Source organism: Emys orbicularis, chromosome 4 (assembly GCF_028017835.1).
Source record: "Emys orbicularis isolate rEmyOrb1 chromosome 4, rEmyOrb1.hap1, whole genome shotgun sequence".
Taxonomy (NCBI): domain Eukaryota; kingdom Metazoa; phylum Chordata; order Testudines; family Emydidae; genus Emys; species Emys orbicularis.
In genome coordinates, this window is record NC_088686.1 from 72,872,325 (window position 1) to 72,884,696 (window position 12,372).

Sequence of the window (12,372 nt, forward strand, 5' to 3'; positions counted from 1 at the left end):
TGCCCCATGTTACCATAGAGCTAACCAAAGACACTGTCCCTGAGGCAGAATGCCTATTGATCCCCCTTCCCCCTTCCCCTCCCCCGGACTGTGCAGCTTTTCACCATACCGACTACAGGACTATGTCTAAATGCCAAAATTTAACTCTTATCTGGGAACAAGATAAAGCTCCATGCATTACACCTCCAGTTTAAATAGCTGCTAATGCCTCATAGGAAACTCTGTCCTGTTCCTTTACCTTGAACTCTTGTCTCAGGGCTCAGATCTGCGAATCAACCTACCATTTTATCACCTCTGCAACAATGCCTTTAAATTTCACTGCCTGGAATCTACCTCTGCTGAAATCTTCATCCATTCCTTCATCTCCTCTTGCCTCCACTACTGCAACTCTCTTCACTATAGCCTCCAACTCTCCAGAGTTGAGCATGCACAGAATGCTATTGCCCACCTTCTTTTACATGTAAAACAGTGCAACCATATCACTCCCATTCTCAAATATCGCCATCTTTTTCTGAAATAGAATGTGAAAAACATTTTACAAATATTAATAATAATACTAATATCTGTATGGCTTTTGACCTGAACACTTCGCCAAAATTCTGGGTCTTGCAGGTTTGTATGTTAGGAGGAAAAACTGATGAAGGAGTCAGGTATTGTCTTGATGCAATCCTGTTTATTTACAAATAATGTACACAATAGTACTGTTTTCTTGGACAAAATAGGAATCAAGCAGCAGGAGATCGTTTTTGTTCACAAATCAAAGCCTCTTTCCAGCCAGCACTGTATCGAAAAGGTCCCTCTTTTAATTTTTTTTCAGAGTCACACTACAAGTGTTTCTTTGGCTGCATCTGAGGCTTTCCTGCTGCCTTCTCTGTGTGCTTCTGTCCAGCGGGAGGAACATCCAGTGCTCTATATTAACTGCAAACTATTTCCCTGGGAATTGGCCTATTTTGTTATTGAAAAAAAGGGCTTGACTGTAAAATGGGCAATGGATGCATTTCATTATTACCTGCTTGGGAACCCAGTCATCTCGGTTATGGATCATGCCCCCTAAGATGGGCGAATGCGACGAAAGACCCAAAACTCTGATTGATGAGTTGATATCTGTCCCTTCAGCCATATGCCTCTAGGTTCAGCAAGGGAGGGGACACCTGAATGCCAACTTCTTCTCTTGGGAAGGGACGTGGGGGTTGGATCTACATCCAGTCCCCCAGGATCTGGCTTGAGGGGGAGGGTGTGTGTTGGGCTAATGTGCTGCTGTGAGCCCACTCAACAAGGACTGTTGCTCGAGAATTGGACTTTTTAGCCACTTGCAATGCTGCAACATGACACAATAATTGAACTGCTTTGGCGCTCACACCATTGCCTTTTGAGATAGATGGCTGCCATTCAATACATAAAGACGACTGTGCTGTCTGGGACAGGCCTGCGGGGCCTAATGAGACTGTTCCATGGGACATTTGGGGAACTGTCTCAATCAATTCAGTGGATTTCTGCCCTTTACTGAAGTCTGCCCTATAGTTTGTCTTGGATCATAAAGAGCGCAGTCACAATGTTGGAAATTAGCATCCCCAAAAGCATCAGCTTTTGGGGACGCTAAGCCCCAGATAAGCATCTGAAATCATAGCTCTGTACCTGGGAACTGGCCCCTCAGGATTCCTGAATCTAAACAGCCATTGCAGGGATGCATGGTCTGTCCTGACCATAAATTTCCTCCCATATAAACAGTGGTGAAAATGTCCTATAGATTTAACCACTGCTAGGAGTTCCTTTAGGGTGGTGAAATAATTTCTTTCAGGAGAACTTAGATATTTGTTGTAATACCCTCCAATATAAAAGGGGTTTTAAAATATGGGTAGGCTAAGACAAAAGCAGTCTCAAGAGCCTTTTTCAACTCCAAAAATGCTACATCACACTCTGCTGACCTCTGAAATGGTTTCCTTTTCTCACCAAACCTATGCAATTGGCAAACTCACAAATAAACCTTCTGTAATAGGAGCAGAACCCTACAAAACTCTACACATCTCTGAGTGTCTGGGAAGTTGGCCAGTTCTGTGTAGCCTCAGTTTTCTCTTTGTCTGTGGAAATTTCCACCTGACTGGGTGCCCAAGGTAAATTACCTCTTTTTGAAACAACTCAAATTTCTTTGGGTTCACTTTCAGATTGGCAGACTTAAGTTTATCGCAGACCATTTGTAAATGTATCACTTCCTGTTCAAATGTTTTAGCATGCACCAAGATATCATTATCCCCATTTTACAGATGGGAAAACAGAGGCACAAAGGTGAAGTGACTTGCCCAAGGTCACTCAATAGGTGAATGGCACAACCAGATCTTCTAAGTCCCAGATCAGTGCTCTGTTCTCTAGGTTATACTGCCTAAGGAGTCTTTATAGGAAAGTTCCTAGGAAAACTTTCAGTGTAATATAAAAAATATTTTAATTGCCACATCTAATTACTCTGAAGCGTGCATTCCCAGACACAATTTTGAAAATTATCAACTGTAATAATAAAAAATAATTAATAAACAAACAAACAGTAAGATGGAATTGTAACAGTCTGATAAAATATTTGATGCATAGGAAACACTCTTAATAATAAAAATTCTAAAAAACAGGAAACTCTTTGAAATTCTCATGTCTGTCTCATACAAGAACTGCATTTCCTGGGTCTCAACTATATCATGAGGCCAGACTTCCTGCTGGGAAGTGGCAGCAAAACGGCAACTTTCATTGAAAGGGTTACCAGACCCAAGCACAGTTATAGAGAGTAAAACATTGAAAGGTTTTACTAAACATGGCTCTGTAAATATGCATTTTCACTCCCCCTCTCCCTGTTCCCCTCATTTAAAGAATTAGAACTAATCACTGCAGTCTTCCGTTAAAGTGGCTGAATTTTACACAGTCTTGATTTCAGTAATGATCTAGACATCTACAAATAAAATGTATAACAATAGTTATATCCAAGAAAGAAGTGCTTCTAACTGGAGCATGTAGGTGTACTAACAATCTGGGGTAATGCTGAGTTTTCAAAAGATGCACTGCATGCCTAGAGTTAAAGCATTTACCTCTGACAGCGTATCCATCTTTTACCGATGCTGGGAAGGGGGGTAGGTTGTCTTTTGCATAAACGTCTTGAGCAAGAACTCGGCCCATTCCATCTAAAAGGAAAGAAAGAAAAAAAAAAGACCATGTTCCATGTCAGTGAACATACTCAAAGGGAATAGAAGGTGACAGCAGTGTGCTCCCATGGATGAAATTCATGTGTATGTGACACATCTTGTAATCAGATCTGTCAAGCTTTTGATTTCTCTCCAAACCAAGAGGGAAATAAATGGAGAGATGCAGCCTGGAAGCAGAGATGAAAGATGTGGTTCAGTCAACCTGCATTTCTGGTTAGGACAAGCTTCTTGGCATTGGATTTGGATGTACAGTATCCAGAACCAGAGGAGTCAGCTGAGATACAGACTATGGCCTGGTCTACACCACAAAGTTAGGTTGACATAAGCTGCCTTGCATCGACCTAGTTGTGCGTATGTCTACACTTAAATTTGTCTTCCGCTGATGTAAGTGCCCCATTACAGTGACGCAGTAACACCGACCTTCCCAAGTGGCAGTGAGACACATTGATGTACTGAGGTCAATGCAGCATGAATGTAGATACTATATTACTTATGTCGACTCCAAGAGTCCTCCAGCCACTGCCCCACGATGTCCAACACTGACTGCTCTCCCAGGGGTCATGGAGACCAGAAGGCCCCCTGCCCCTTTAAAGTCCCACACATTTTTGAAATGCCTTTTGCTGATTGTCCAGCTTGGCGAGCATATCTATCTGCTCCGCCCATTGGCCCTGACTTCCCTTGGTGGGATCCTGATGCAGTGTAATAATCATAAATGTAAAGCAAGCACCACAATATTGATAGGCACATTGATAATGTTATTCACAGATGTACAGCAAACACCACACAATTCCTAGCAGACCCCAAATCAGCAGGGCCAGTTACAGTGCAGTACATCACAATGCATTACTGTGGCTCACTGTTAAAGTGATCTTTCAAAGCCTCCCTGAGCCATATAGCTCTGGACTCAGCTCTTCTAAGAGTCCTTGTGTCTGGCTGTTCAAACTCAGAAGACAGCCGTTCCACCTCCGCGGCAACTTTTCCCCTTTTGCTTCACAGATATTTTGCAGGACACAGCAGGCAGCTGTAACCATTGGGATATATTTTCCCACTGATATCCAGTTTTGTGAGCAAACAACACTAGTGTCCCTTCAATCTACCAAAAGTGAATTCAACTGTCATTCTGCACCTGCTGAGCCAGTAGCTGAATCTTTCCTAGTGCTGTTGAGGTGGCTAGTGTATAGCTTCATGAGCCAGAGGAGCAAGGAGTAGCCTGGGTCCCCCAGGATCACTACTGACATTTCAACATTGTCAGTGATAATCTGCTGGTTGGGAAAGTCCCTGCCCTGTAGCTTTCTGAACAGTCCTATGTTCTTAAAGATGTGAGCGTCATGCACCTTCCCTGACCAGTCAACACTGATGTCGATGAAGCATCTCTGGTGCACCAATAGCGCTTGCATAACCATAGGAAATTAGTTCTTTCTGTTCATGTACACTGTGGCCATGTGCCAAAATAAGGGCTGGTGTCATTTACCGCTCCACTTCAGTTCAGGAACCTCATTGCTGCAAATCCAACCATTATGTCCTGCACATTGCTGAGAGTCACAGTCCTGCGTAGCAGGAGACAATTAATGGCTCTGCACACTTGCAGAACAATGGCCCCAGCAGTGGATTTTCCAACTCCAAAAGCATTTCCGACTAGTAGCACTTTGGCATTGCAAGTTTCCATCAGTGCAACTGTCACTCGATTCTCCACTGTCATTGCAGCTCTCATTTTGGTGTTCCTGCACTGGTGGGCTAGGGTAAGCTCAGCTCACAGATCTATGAATGTGGCTTTAGGCATCCAAAAGTTCTGCAACCACTGCTTGTCATCCCAAGCCTCCATTACGATGCAATCCCACCAGTCAGTGCTTGTTTCTTGAGCCCAGAAGTGGCACTCCACCATCTGCAGCAGCTCTGTGAACACCACCAACAAACTTGAATTGGTTCTCGCTATGTCCCACAGCAATCTGTCCTCCAAGAAATCATGTTCCTCCCAATTTGATTCTTTTTACAACTCTACAAATACTGGAGGATCGTGTATCCTGTACTTGCAATGTTTATCACACTAATGTAGAGCTGTGCAGGCTCCATGCTTCTGTCAGCGATGGCAGACAGTGAGGATGGCTGCTTAGGTTCGTAGGATTTTTTTAAAAGGCGTGAAAATTATGGGATATAGATGACATTATGGGATTGAGACAATTGCATGCTGGGAATTTGACTCCTTGCTCCCACTCACCCCTGCGTGGCTAATTTCTGTCCCACCATGCCTTGCCAGAACTTCCCAAAAGAGAGCACACTGGATGGTGGCAGACTGCACACTGGGATACTTACCCATTGTGCACCATGCTGTGCATCAACACAAGCATTCCCTGGTGAGTATGCACAGCACTGACGCAAGGAGCCATGTATGCAGGTGCACAAGCGATACACTAACTGCGGCGGATTTATGCCTGTTAAACTTGCATCGACCAAAGTTAGACATGGCCTATGAAACTAAAACAAATGTTTGCATACATTGAGACTTCTTAAAGAAACATTTACAATCTTTTTTGTATTTGTAAAGGAAAAATCTTTAACCTTTTTTAAAAACAGTATTTTTTAAAGAGAATTCTGCATTGGAGAAAGGTGCTGGATTGAGCCCTGAATACAAACATGATCCATTCCTGAACATATTTTTATGAATTGGTGTAAAAATCATGCTATAAAGTAGCTTTACCTCTAATAATATTTGTCTTATTAGAGGTAGATGGAATTGTTTTGCTCAGTAAGAAAATATGGTTGTTTGGATGTCCGTATGCTATGGTCATGGGCATTATAAGAAACTTTAGCTGGATGGAGGGACAGACAGATTTTTCAGGTACTCTTGAATTGCTAATTGAATTTTGTTACAAGGACACAGTTAAAATTGCGTAGGTGCCAGTCTTGTGTGTGCGTGTGAGACAGAGAACGTTGGTGTCAGAGTTGTTTATGTAATCTTAGCTTGTGATTGGGGTTGTTCGCTGGCACATCTTCTCTTCAATTGCACTTCACAACCATAACCAAACTATTGTTTTTGAATATATTAGGTAAAGTTACTGATATGTACTCTCAAATTTGGAAAATATATATAAAGACAAAAATGACATTAAAACAGAGTTAAAAGAGTACGCATCAGTAATTTAGGAGTAGAAAATAATTACAGGAATGTTCTGATTATCCAAAAATCAAACATTACAAACCCAGGAAATTCAGAGTTAGGCTTACACTTAAAAGAAATCCAAACACATTAAGATATGGATATGCATAGTTAAGGCACCCAAAACAATCTTAACTCTGGCCCTAGTGAGACCATTGCATAATCGTACAGTGATGATTAATGCATTTTAGTGTTTGTCATTCCAGTTTAGATTAAACTAATTTTTAAAGATGGATTGGGGTTGTTTTCATATTTTTCCCTCCCCTTGTTGGCAGTAGAGGTGATACTATTGTTTCATTCTTTCTTTGTGATCTCCCATCTGCTGTATCCAGTCTTGTACTTAGATTGTAAACTCTTCAGGGCAGGGAATACTTCTGCTCCAGTTAGCCATGTGAAGAGGGCAGAAGACCCTGCCACCTCTCTTGAGCAGGGAATCCTTTGAGGGGAGGTGGCCCAGAAGGAGGAAGGAGTGAGGAGGACCCAAGACCCATTTGGTGCCTTGTAAACAAGGATGAGGGGAACCACAGACTCTGCCATACTTCTTAGCAGCCAGGGGAACAGAATCCTCAGTTTCTACCACCTTAAATGGGGGGGCCCACAACCTGGAGTGGGGGCATTGCCATAATGTAGAGGGATGGGGCCAGTGTACAGGAAGTCCCCCATGTGGGATATGCTTAAGACCCTGAATATCCTTAATTCAGCCTGAAGGGTCCCCCAGCCTAAACTATTTAGCCCCCAACCCTGGCTCATGTTCTGTGTCTGCTTTTGCAAAGGCAGCAGAGGAGAAAGAAGCTCCAGCTTCTGAAAAGCTTATTCTTCTGCCGCTGGAGGCAATGTGGACAATTGGGGAGGCTGCTTAGAGCCACTCCACAGTCAGGTAACTCTGAAAAAGAGTGGGAGAGGGAGAGACAGGAAGGTGGTTCAATGTATGTGAGCGTGGGGGAGAGGGCTGTGTATGGGGTGAGGAGTTACTGAGGGGTTTGGGGTTTGGGTGCCAGCAGTCTGAGTTGGGGAGGGGAAGACTCATCTAAGGATGGAGGCTCTGTGTGTGTGTGTGTGTGTTAAACTGCAGAGGGTGCTGTCCTGTACCTGAGGGGGAATCTTAGCATGTGTGTGATTTTGTTGGGAAAAACTTTGGCAATGTGGGTAGTTGTAGATGTGGGAATTTAGTGGGGGAACCAAGTGAGAGCCTCAGACAAGACTGTGTGTATGTACGTGAATTTCTTTTTAAGGAAGACAGGAGTATGCGTGTGATTTGGGGTTAGGAGGAGAAAGAGGGAGAGAGTGTGAGATTTTTGAAAGGGAAATGGGAAAGTGCAGGTGAGTTTAGTTTTGCACAGCAGCAGGCCAAGCTTTTCAAACTTGTAAGTTAACTAAACCTTGATATGTGTGAATACTGGTGAGCTGGACTTCAGTTAAATGGAGTTGTAATGTAAATTACAATTATATCTATATCTATAGATATATATATATATATCTATCCTGGAGCGAATATTTATAGTGCATTTTAGAACTTCTGCTTTTATAGTAGGAATTAGCATGTAAATGCTGACATATTCTTCACTATAGCAGCTAGAAAGGCACCTTTGATACCCATTAATAGTCTCCACATTGTCTTATGTGGAAGTAACTTCTTTTTATTAGAAAGCTTACTACAAAGCTTGAGTAATTGTAGTGAAGGGGAGAATACGACGCACACAACGTTTTAATTATAGCTGAGAAATCAGCTTTCAGAGAAATAGTGAATGCCCCCTCTCTTCATACACGCACAAATCCAATGCAAAAGTAATGCTTCTAATTTTAGCAGGTAAGCTGTCTTCATTTTATTTCTTGTCTGCATGCAAAAATCACACCAATTAGAGAGAGGTGGTGGACAGTATGTTCCTGGCATCCTGCCATGTGCTATTTGGGGAGAACAAATGGACAGCCAGCAGCTAGAAAGCATTTCATTAAGGAAAGAAAAAGAAATAGTCAGTGTTTGGTGAAGCTTTGGGCATTTAATTCAAAAAAGTAAAGACACTCTCAAATATATTTTTTTACTCTCTTTTGTTTGCACTTTCATCGTGGAAGTCTAAAAATCTTTTTCACCCTACTGTTTATGACTAATTTTGATTTTTAAAAACAAAAGTTTTGAAATATCTTCTGCGTCTTCAGACTCCCCTTCCTTGTGATAATAGCTTTTTGGTGTTAACAGAAAAGGCCTGTACATTTTGTTTCTTTGAAAATATCACTGTAATAGGAGTCTTAGTTTTGTGTCTTTGTGAAACTTGCACAGCTGTTAAGAATTTTGATGCCCAGGGGCAGTGGTAATGGGATAAAGTTGTGAGCCAGGCCCCCTAATGGATATCATGCACTACCCCGTCCCATGTTAAAAATGCTTTCCCTCCCCAACAGTTCAGTGTTTTTCTGCAGTTATGCAGAAAGCAAAGCTAAAATAAGCTAATTAGAATTATTAAAATATTAGAAAAATATGCCTGAGTAATAAATAAATTAGGTGTAAATAGAGAAACACTAAAAGTATATAATACCCCAAATGGTCATGCTTGCAAAAGGAAGCAGAGATGTTGGGGGGAAAAAAATTTCACGCGAAAACAAGCCAACTTAAAATAAGGGACAATCTAAATAAGACAGGTTTCAGAGTAGCAGCCGTGTTAGTCTGTATCCGCAAAAAGAACAGGAGTACTTTTGGCACCTTAGAGACTAACAAATTTATTAGAGCATAAGCTTTCGTGGGCTACAACCCACTTCTTCGGATGCATATAGAGTGAAACATATATTGAGGAGATATATATACACACACATACAGAGAGCATGAACAGGTGGGAGTTGTCTTACCAACTCTGAGAGGCCAATTAAGTAAGAGAAAAAAAACTTTTGAAGTGATAATCAAGATGGCTCAGTACAGACAGTTTGATAAGAAGCAAGTGTGAAAATACTTACAAGGGGAGATAGATTCAATGTTTGTAATGGCTCAGCCATTCCCAGTCTTTATTTAATCCTGTGTTGATTGTGTCTAGTTTGCATATCAATTCCAGCTCAGCAGTCTCTCGTTGGAGTCTGTTTTTGAAGTTTTTCTGTTTTAAGATAGCCACCCGCAGGTCTGTCATAGAATGGCCAGACAGGTTAAAGTGTTCTCCCACTGGTTTTTGAGTATTATGATTCCTGATGTCAGATTTGTGTCCATTAATTCTTTTGCGTAGAGACTGTCCGGTTTGGCCAATGTACATGGCAGAGGGGCATTGCTGGCACATGATGGCATATATCACATTGGTAGATGTGCAGGTGAACGAGCCCCTGATGGTATGGCTGATGTGATTAGGCCCTATGATGATGTCACTTGAATAGATATGTGGACAGAGTTGGCATCGGGCTTTGTTACAAGGATAGGTTCCTGGGTCAGTGTTTTTGTTCAGTGATGTGTGGTTGCTGGTGAGTATTTGCTTTAGGTTGGGGGGTTGTCTGTAAGCGAGGACAGGTCTGTCTCCCAAGATCTGTGAGAGTAAAGGATCATCTTTCAGGATAGGTTGTAGATCTCTGATGATGCGCTGGAGAGGTTTTAGTTGGGGGCTGAAGGTGACAGCTAGTGGTGTTCTGTTATTTTCTTTGTTGGCCCTGTCTTGTAGGAGGTGACTTCTGGGTACTCGTCTGGCTCTGTCAATCTGTTTTTTCACTTCAGCAGGTGGGTATTGTAGTTTTAAGAATGCTTGATAGAGATCTTGTAGGTGCTTGTCTCTATCTGAGGGATTGGAGCAAATGCGGTTATATCTTAGAGCTTGGCTGTAGACAATGGATCGTGTGGTGTGTCCTGGATGGAAGCTAGAGGCATGTAGGTAAGTGTAGCGGTCAGTAGGTTTCCGGTATAGGGTGGTATTTATGTGACCATCGCTTATTAGCACAGTAGTGTCCAGGAAATGGACCGCTTGTGTGGATTGATCTAGGCTGAGGTTGATGGTGGGATGGAAATTATTGAAATCATGGTGGAATTCCTCAAGGGCTTCTTTTCCATAGGTCCAGATGATGAAGATGTCATCAATGTAGCGCAAGTAGAGTAGGGGCGTTAGGGGACGAGAGCTAAGGAAGCGTTGTTCTAAGTCAGCCATAAAAATGTTGGCATACTGTGGGGCCATGCAGGTACCCATAGCAGTGCCGCTGACTTGAAGGTATATATTGTCCCCAAATGTGAAATAGTTGTGGGTGAGGACAAAGTCACAGAGTTCAGCCACCAGGTTAGCTGTGACATTATCGGGGATACTGTTCCTGATAGCTTGTAGTCCATCTTTGTGTGGAATATTGGTGTAGAGGGCTTCTACGTCCATAGTGGCCAGGATGGTGTTTTCGGGAAGATCACCGATGGATTGTAGTTTCCTCAGGAAGTCAGTGGTGTCTCGAAGATAGCTATAACTCTAATAAATTTGTTAGTCTCTAAGGTGCCACAAGTACTCCTGTTCTTTTAATCTAAATAAGACTTCATTGAGGTGGTAATGTTTGGCCTTCTTTACCTTGAAAACAACTTCTGGATAAAGGAGAGTCTGAAATGGATTTTCCAGTCAGTAATGCTTAGTGTGGAGAGAAAAGGACCATATCACTGTTTTACAGATGTGTGCTATGGGACATCTCTGGAATAAGCAGCAGAGAGAGCTTTTCTTTCCACTGACTGAGCCTTAATGTGGCTTTCCAGTTTCTGGTCAGCCAGATCATCATAAAAAGAAATCCACTTGAATATCCATTTAGACAATCCTCTCGGTAATACTATAGCTCAGAGATCTAGTTTCAACAGAAACAAAGAGTTGGGTGGATTTTCAAAGCGTTTCAGTCTACTCCAAAGAGAACCCCCTAAGAACTTTTTGTGGAGAAGGGTCCACTGTGTGATGTGGACATGAGATGAAAGTTTGTCGTATTTATATGGAACCACGATGTTGTGCTGGGGAGAGAATCTGGTTGAATCCACAGCACTGCCTTATTCTCATAAAGCTTGGTATAGCGTGGATCAGTCACTGTGGCCTGAAGTTCTCACATATTGAGTTAAGTCATTGACAAAAGGAAAGTAAACTTCCATGTATGAAATTTCAGATCCCAGGAACTAAGTGGTTCAAAATGAGATTTTTTTTCAGCTTTGTCAGAATGAAGTCTATATCCCACACCACAGGGGGTATTTTAATATTATTATATTTTGAAGTCACTACATGGACCTAACTGACAAGGGACTGCATAGAGCAGGGGTGGCCAACCTGAACTTGAGAAGGAGCCAGAATTTACCAATGTACATTGCCAAAGAGCCACAGTAATACGTCAGCAGCCTCCCATCAGCTCCCCCCCTCCGCCCATCGGCAACCCCGCTGATCAGCATCTCCCCCTCTCTCCCGATCAGCTGTTTCGTGGCATGCAGGAGGGTCGGAGAGGGAGAAGTGAGGGCAAAGCAGGCTCAGGGGAGGGGGCAGGAAGGGGTGGAGTTGGGGCAGAGCCTGTGGCAGAGCCAGGGGTTGAGCAGTGAGCACCCCCCGGCACATTGGAAAGTTGCCGCCTGTAGCTCCAGGCCCAGAATCGGTGCCTATACAAGGAGCCGCATATTAACTTCTGAAGAGCCGCATGTGACTCCGGAGCCACAGGTTGGCCACCCCTGGCATAGAGAGTGGTTCACCTTCACTTAGTTTGTGATAGGCTAGAATAGCTGAGAAATTTAGTCTTTATGTAAATTCAGGTGGTTGAAGAAAATAGTCAAGCAGTTTTGGAGGGGGTCAAGTGAAGGGGTCACTTTAGGCTTGACTGAACCAATTTGCAATCTTTTCCATTTTACGTCTGTCTGGGATTTCAAGATGAAAGAACACAAGACACCGGCTCAGACAGAAGTTACAGGGCTCTTGTATTGGATGGAGCAAATGGCCCTGGTTCTGAGGTTGAAGCCATACTCTCAACTTGGGTGGACTGGCTTTGGCCATCCACTACCGAGTTGTGAACCAAATCTATCTGGGTCAGTTTGAGGATATTAGGATCATCAAACCTTTGTTTCTTCTTAGCATTGACAGGACCTTTGCTACCTGG

General features: G+C 42.8%; 1 protein-coding gene across 2 annotated transcripts in view; it reads right to left on the reverse strand.

Annotated features, from left to right (window-relative positions):
- GPHN (gephyrin) overlaps positions 1-12,372 on the reverse strand; it is a 582,350-nt gene that overhangs the window by 68,055 nt on the left and 501,923 nt on the right. For both annotated transcript variants that reach the window (XM_065404477.1, XM_065404478.1), the window contains one exon: positions 3,066-3,158. In XM_065404477.1, the coding sequence (XP_065260549.1) occupies positions 3,066-3,158 (93 nt within the window). The remainder of the gene's footprint in view (positions 1-3,065; positions 3,159-12,372) is intronic.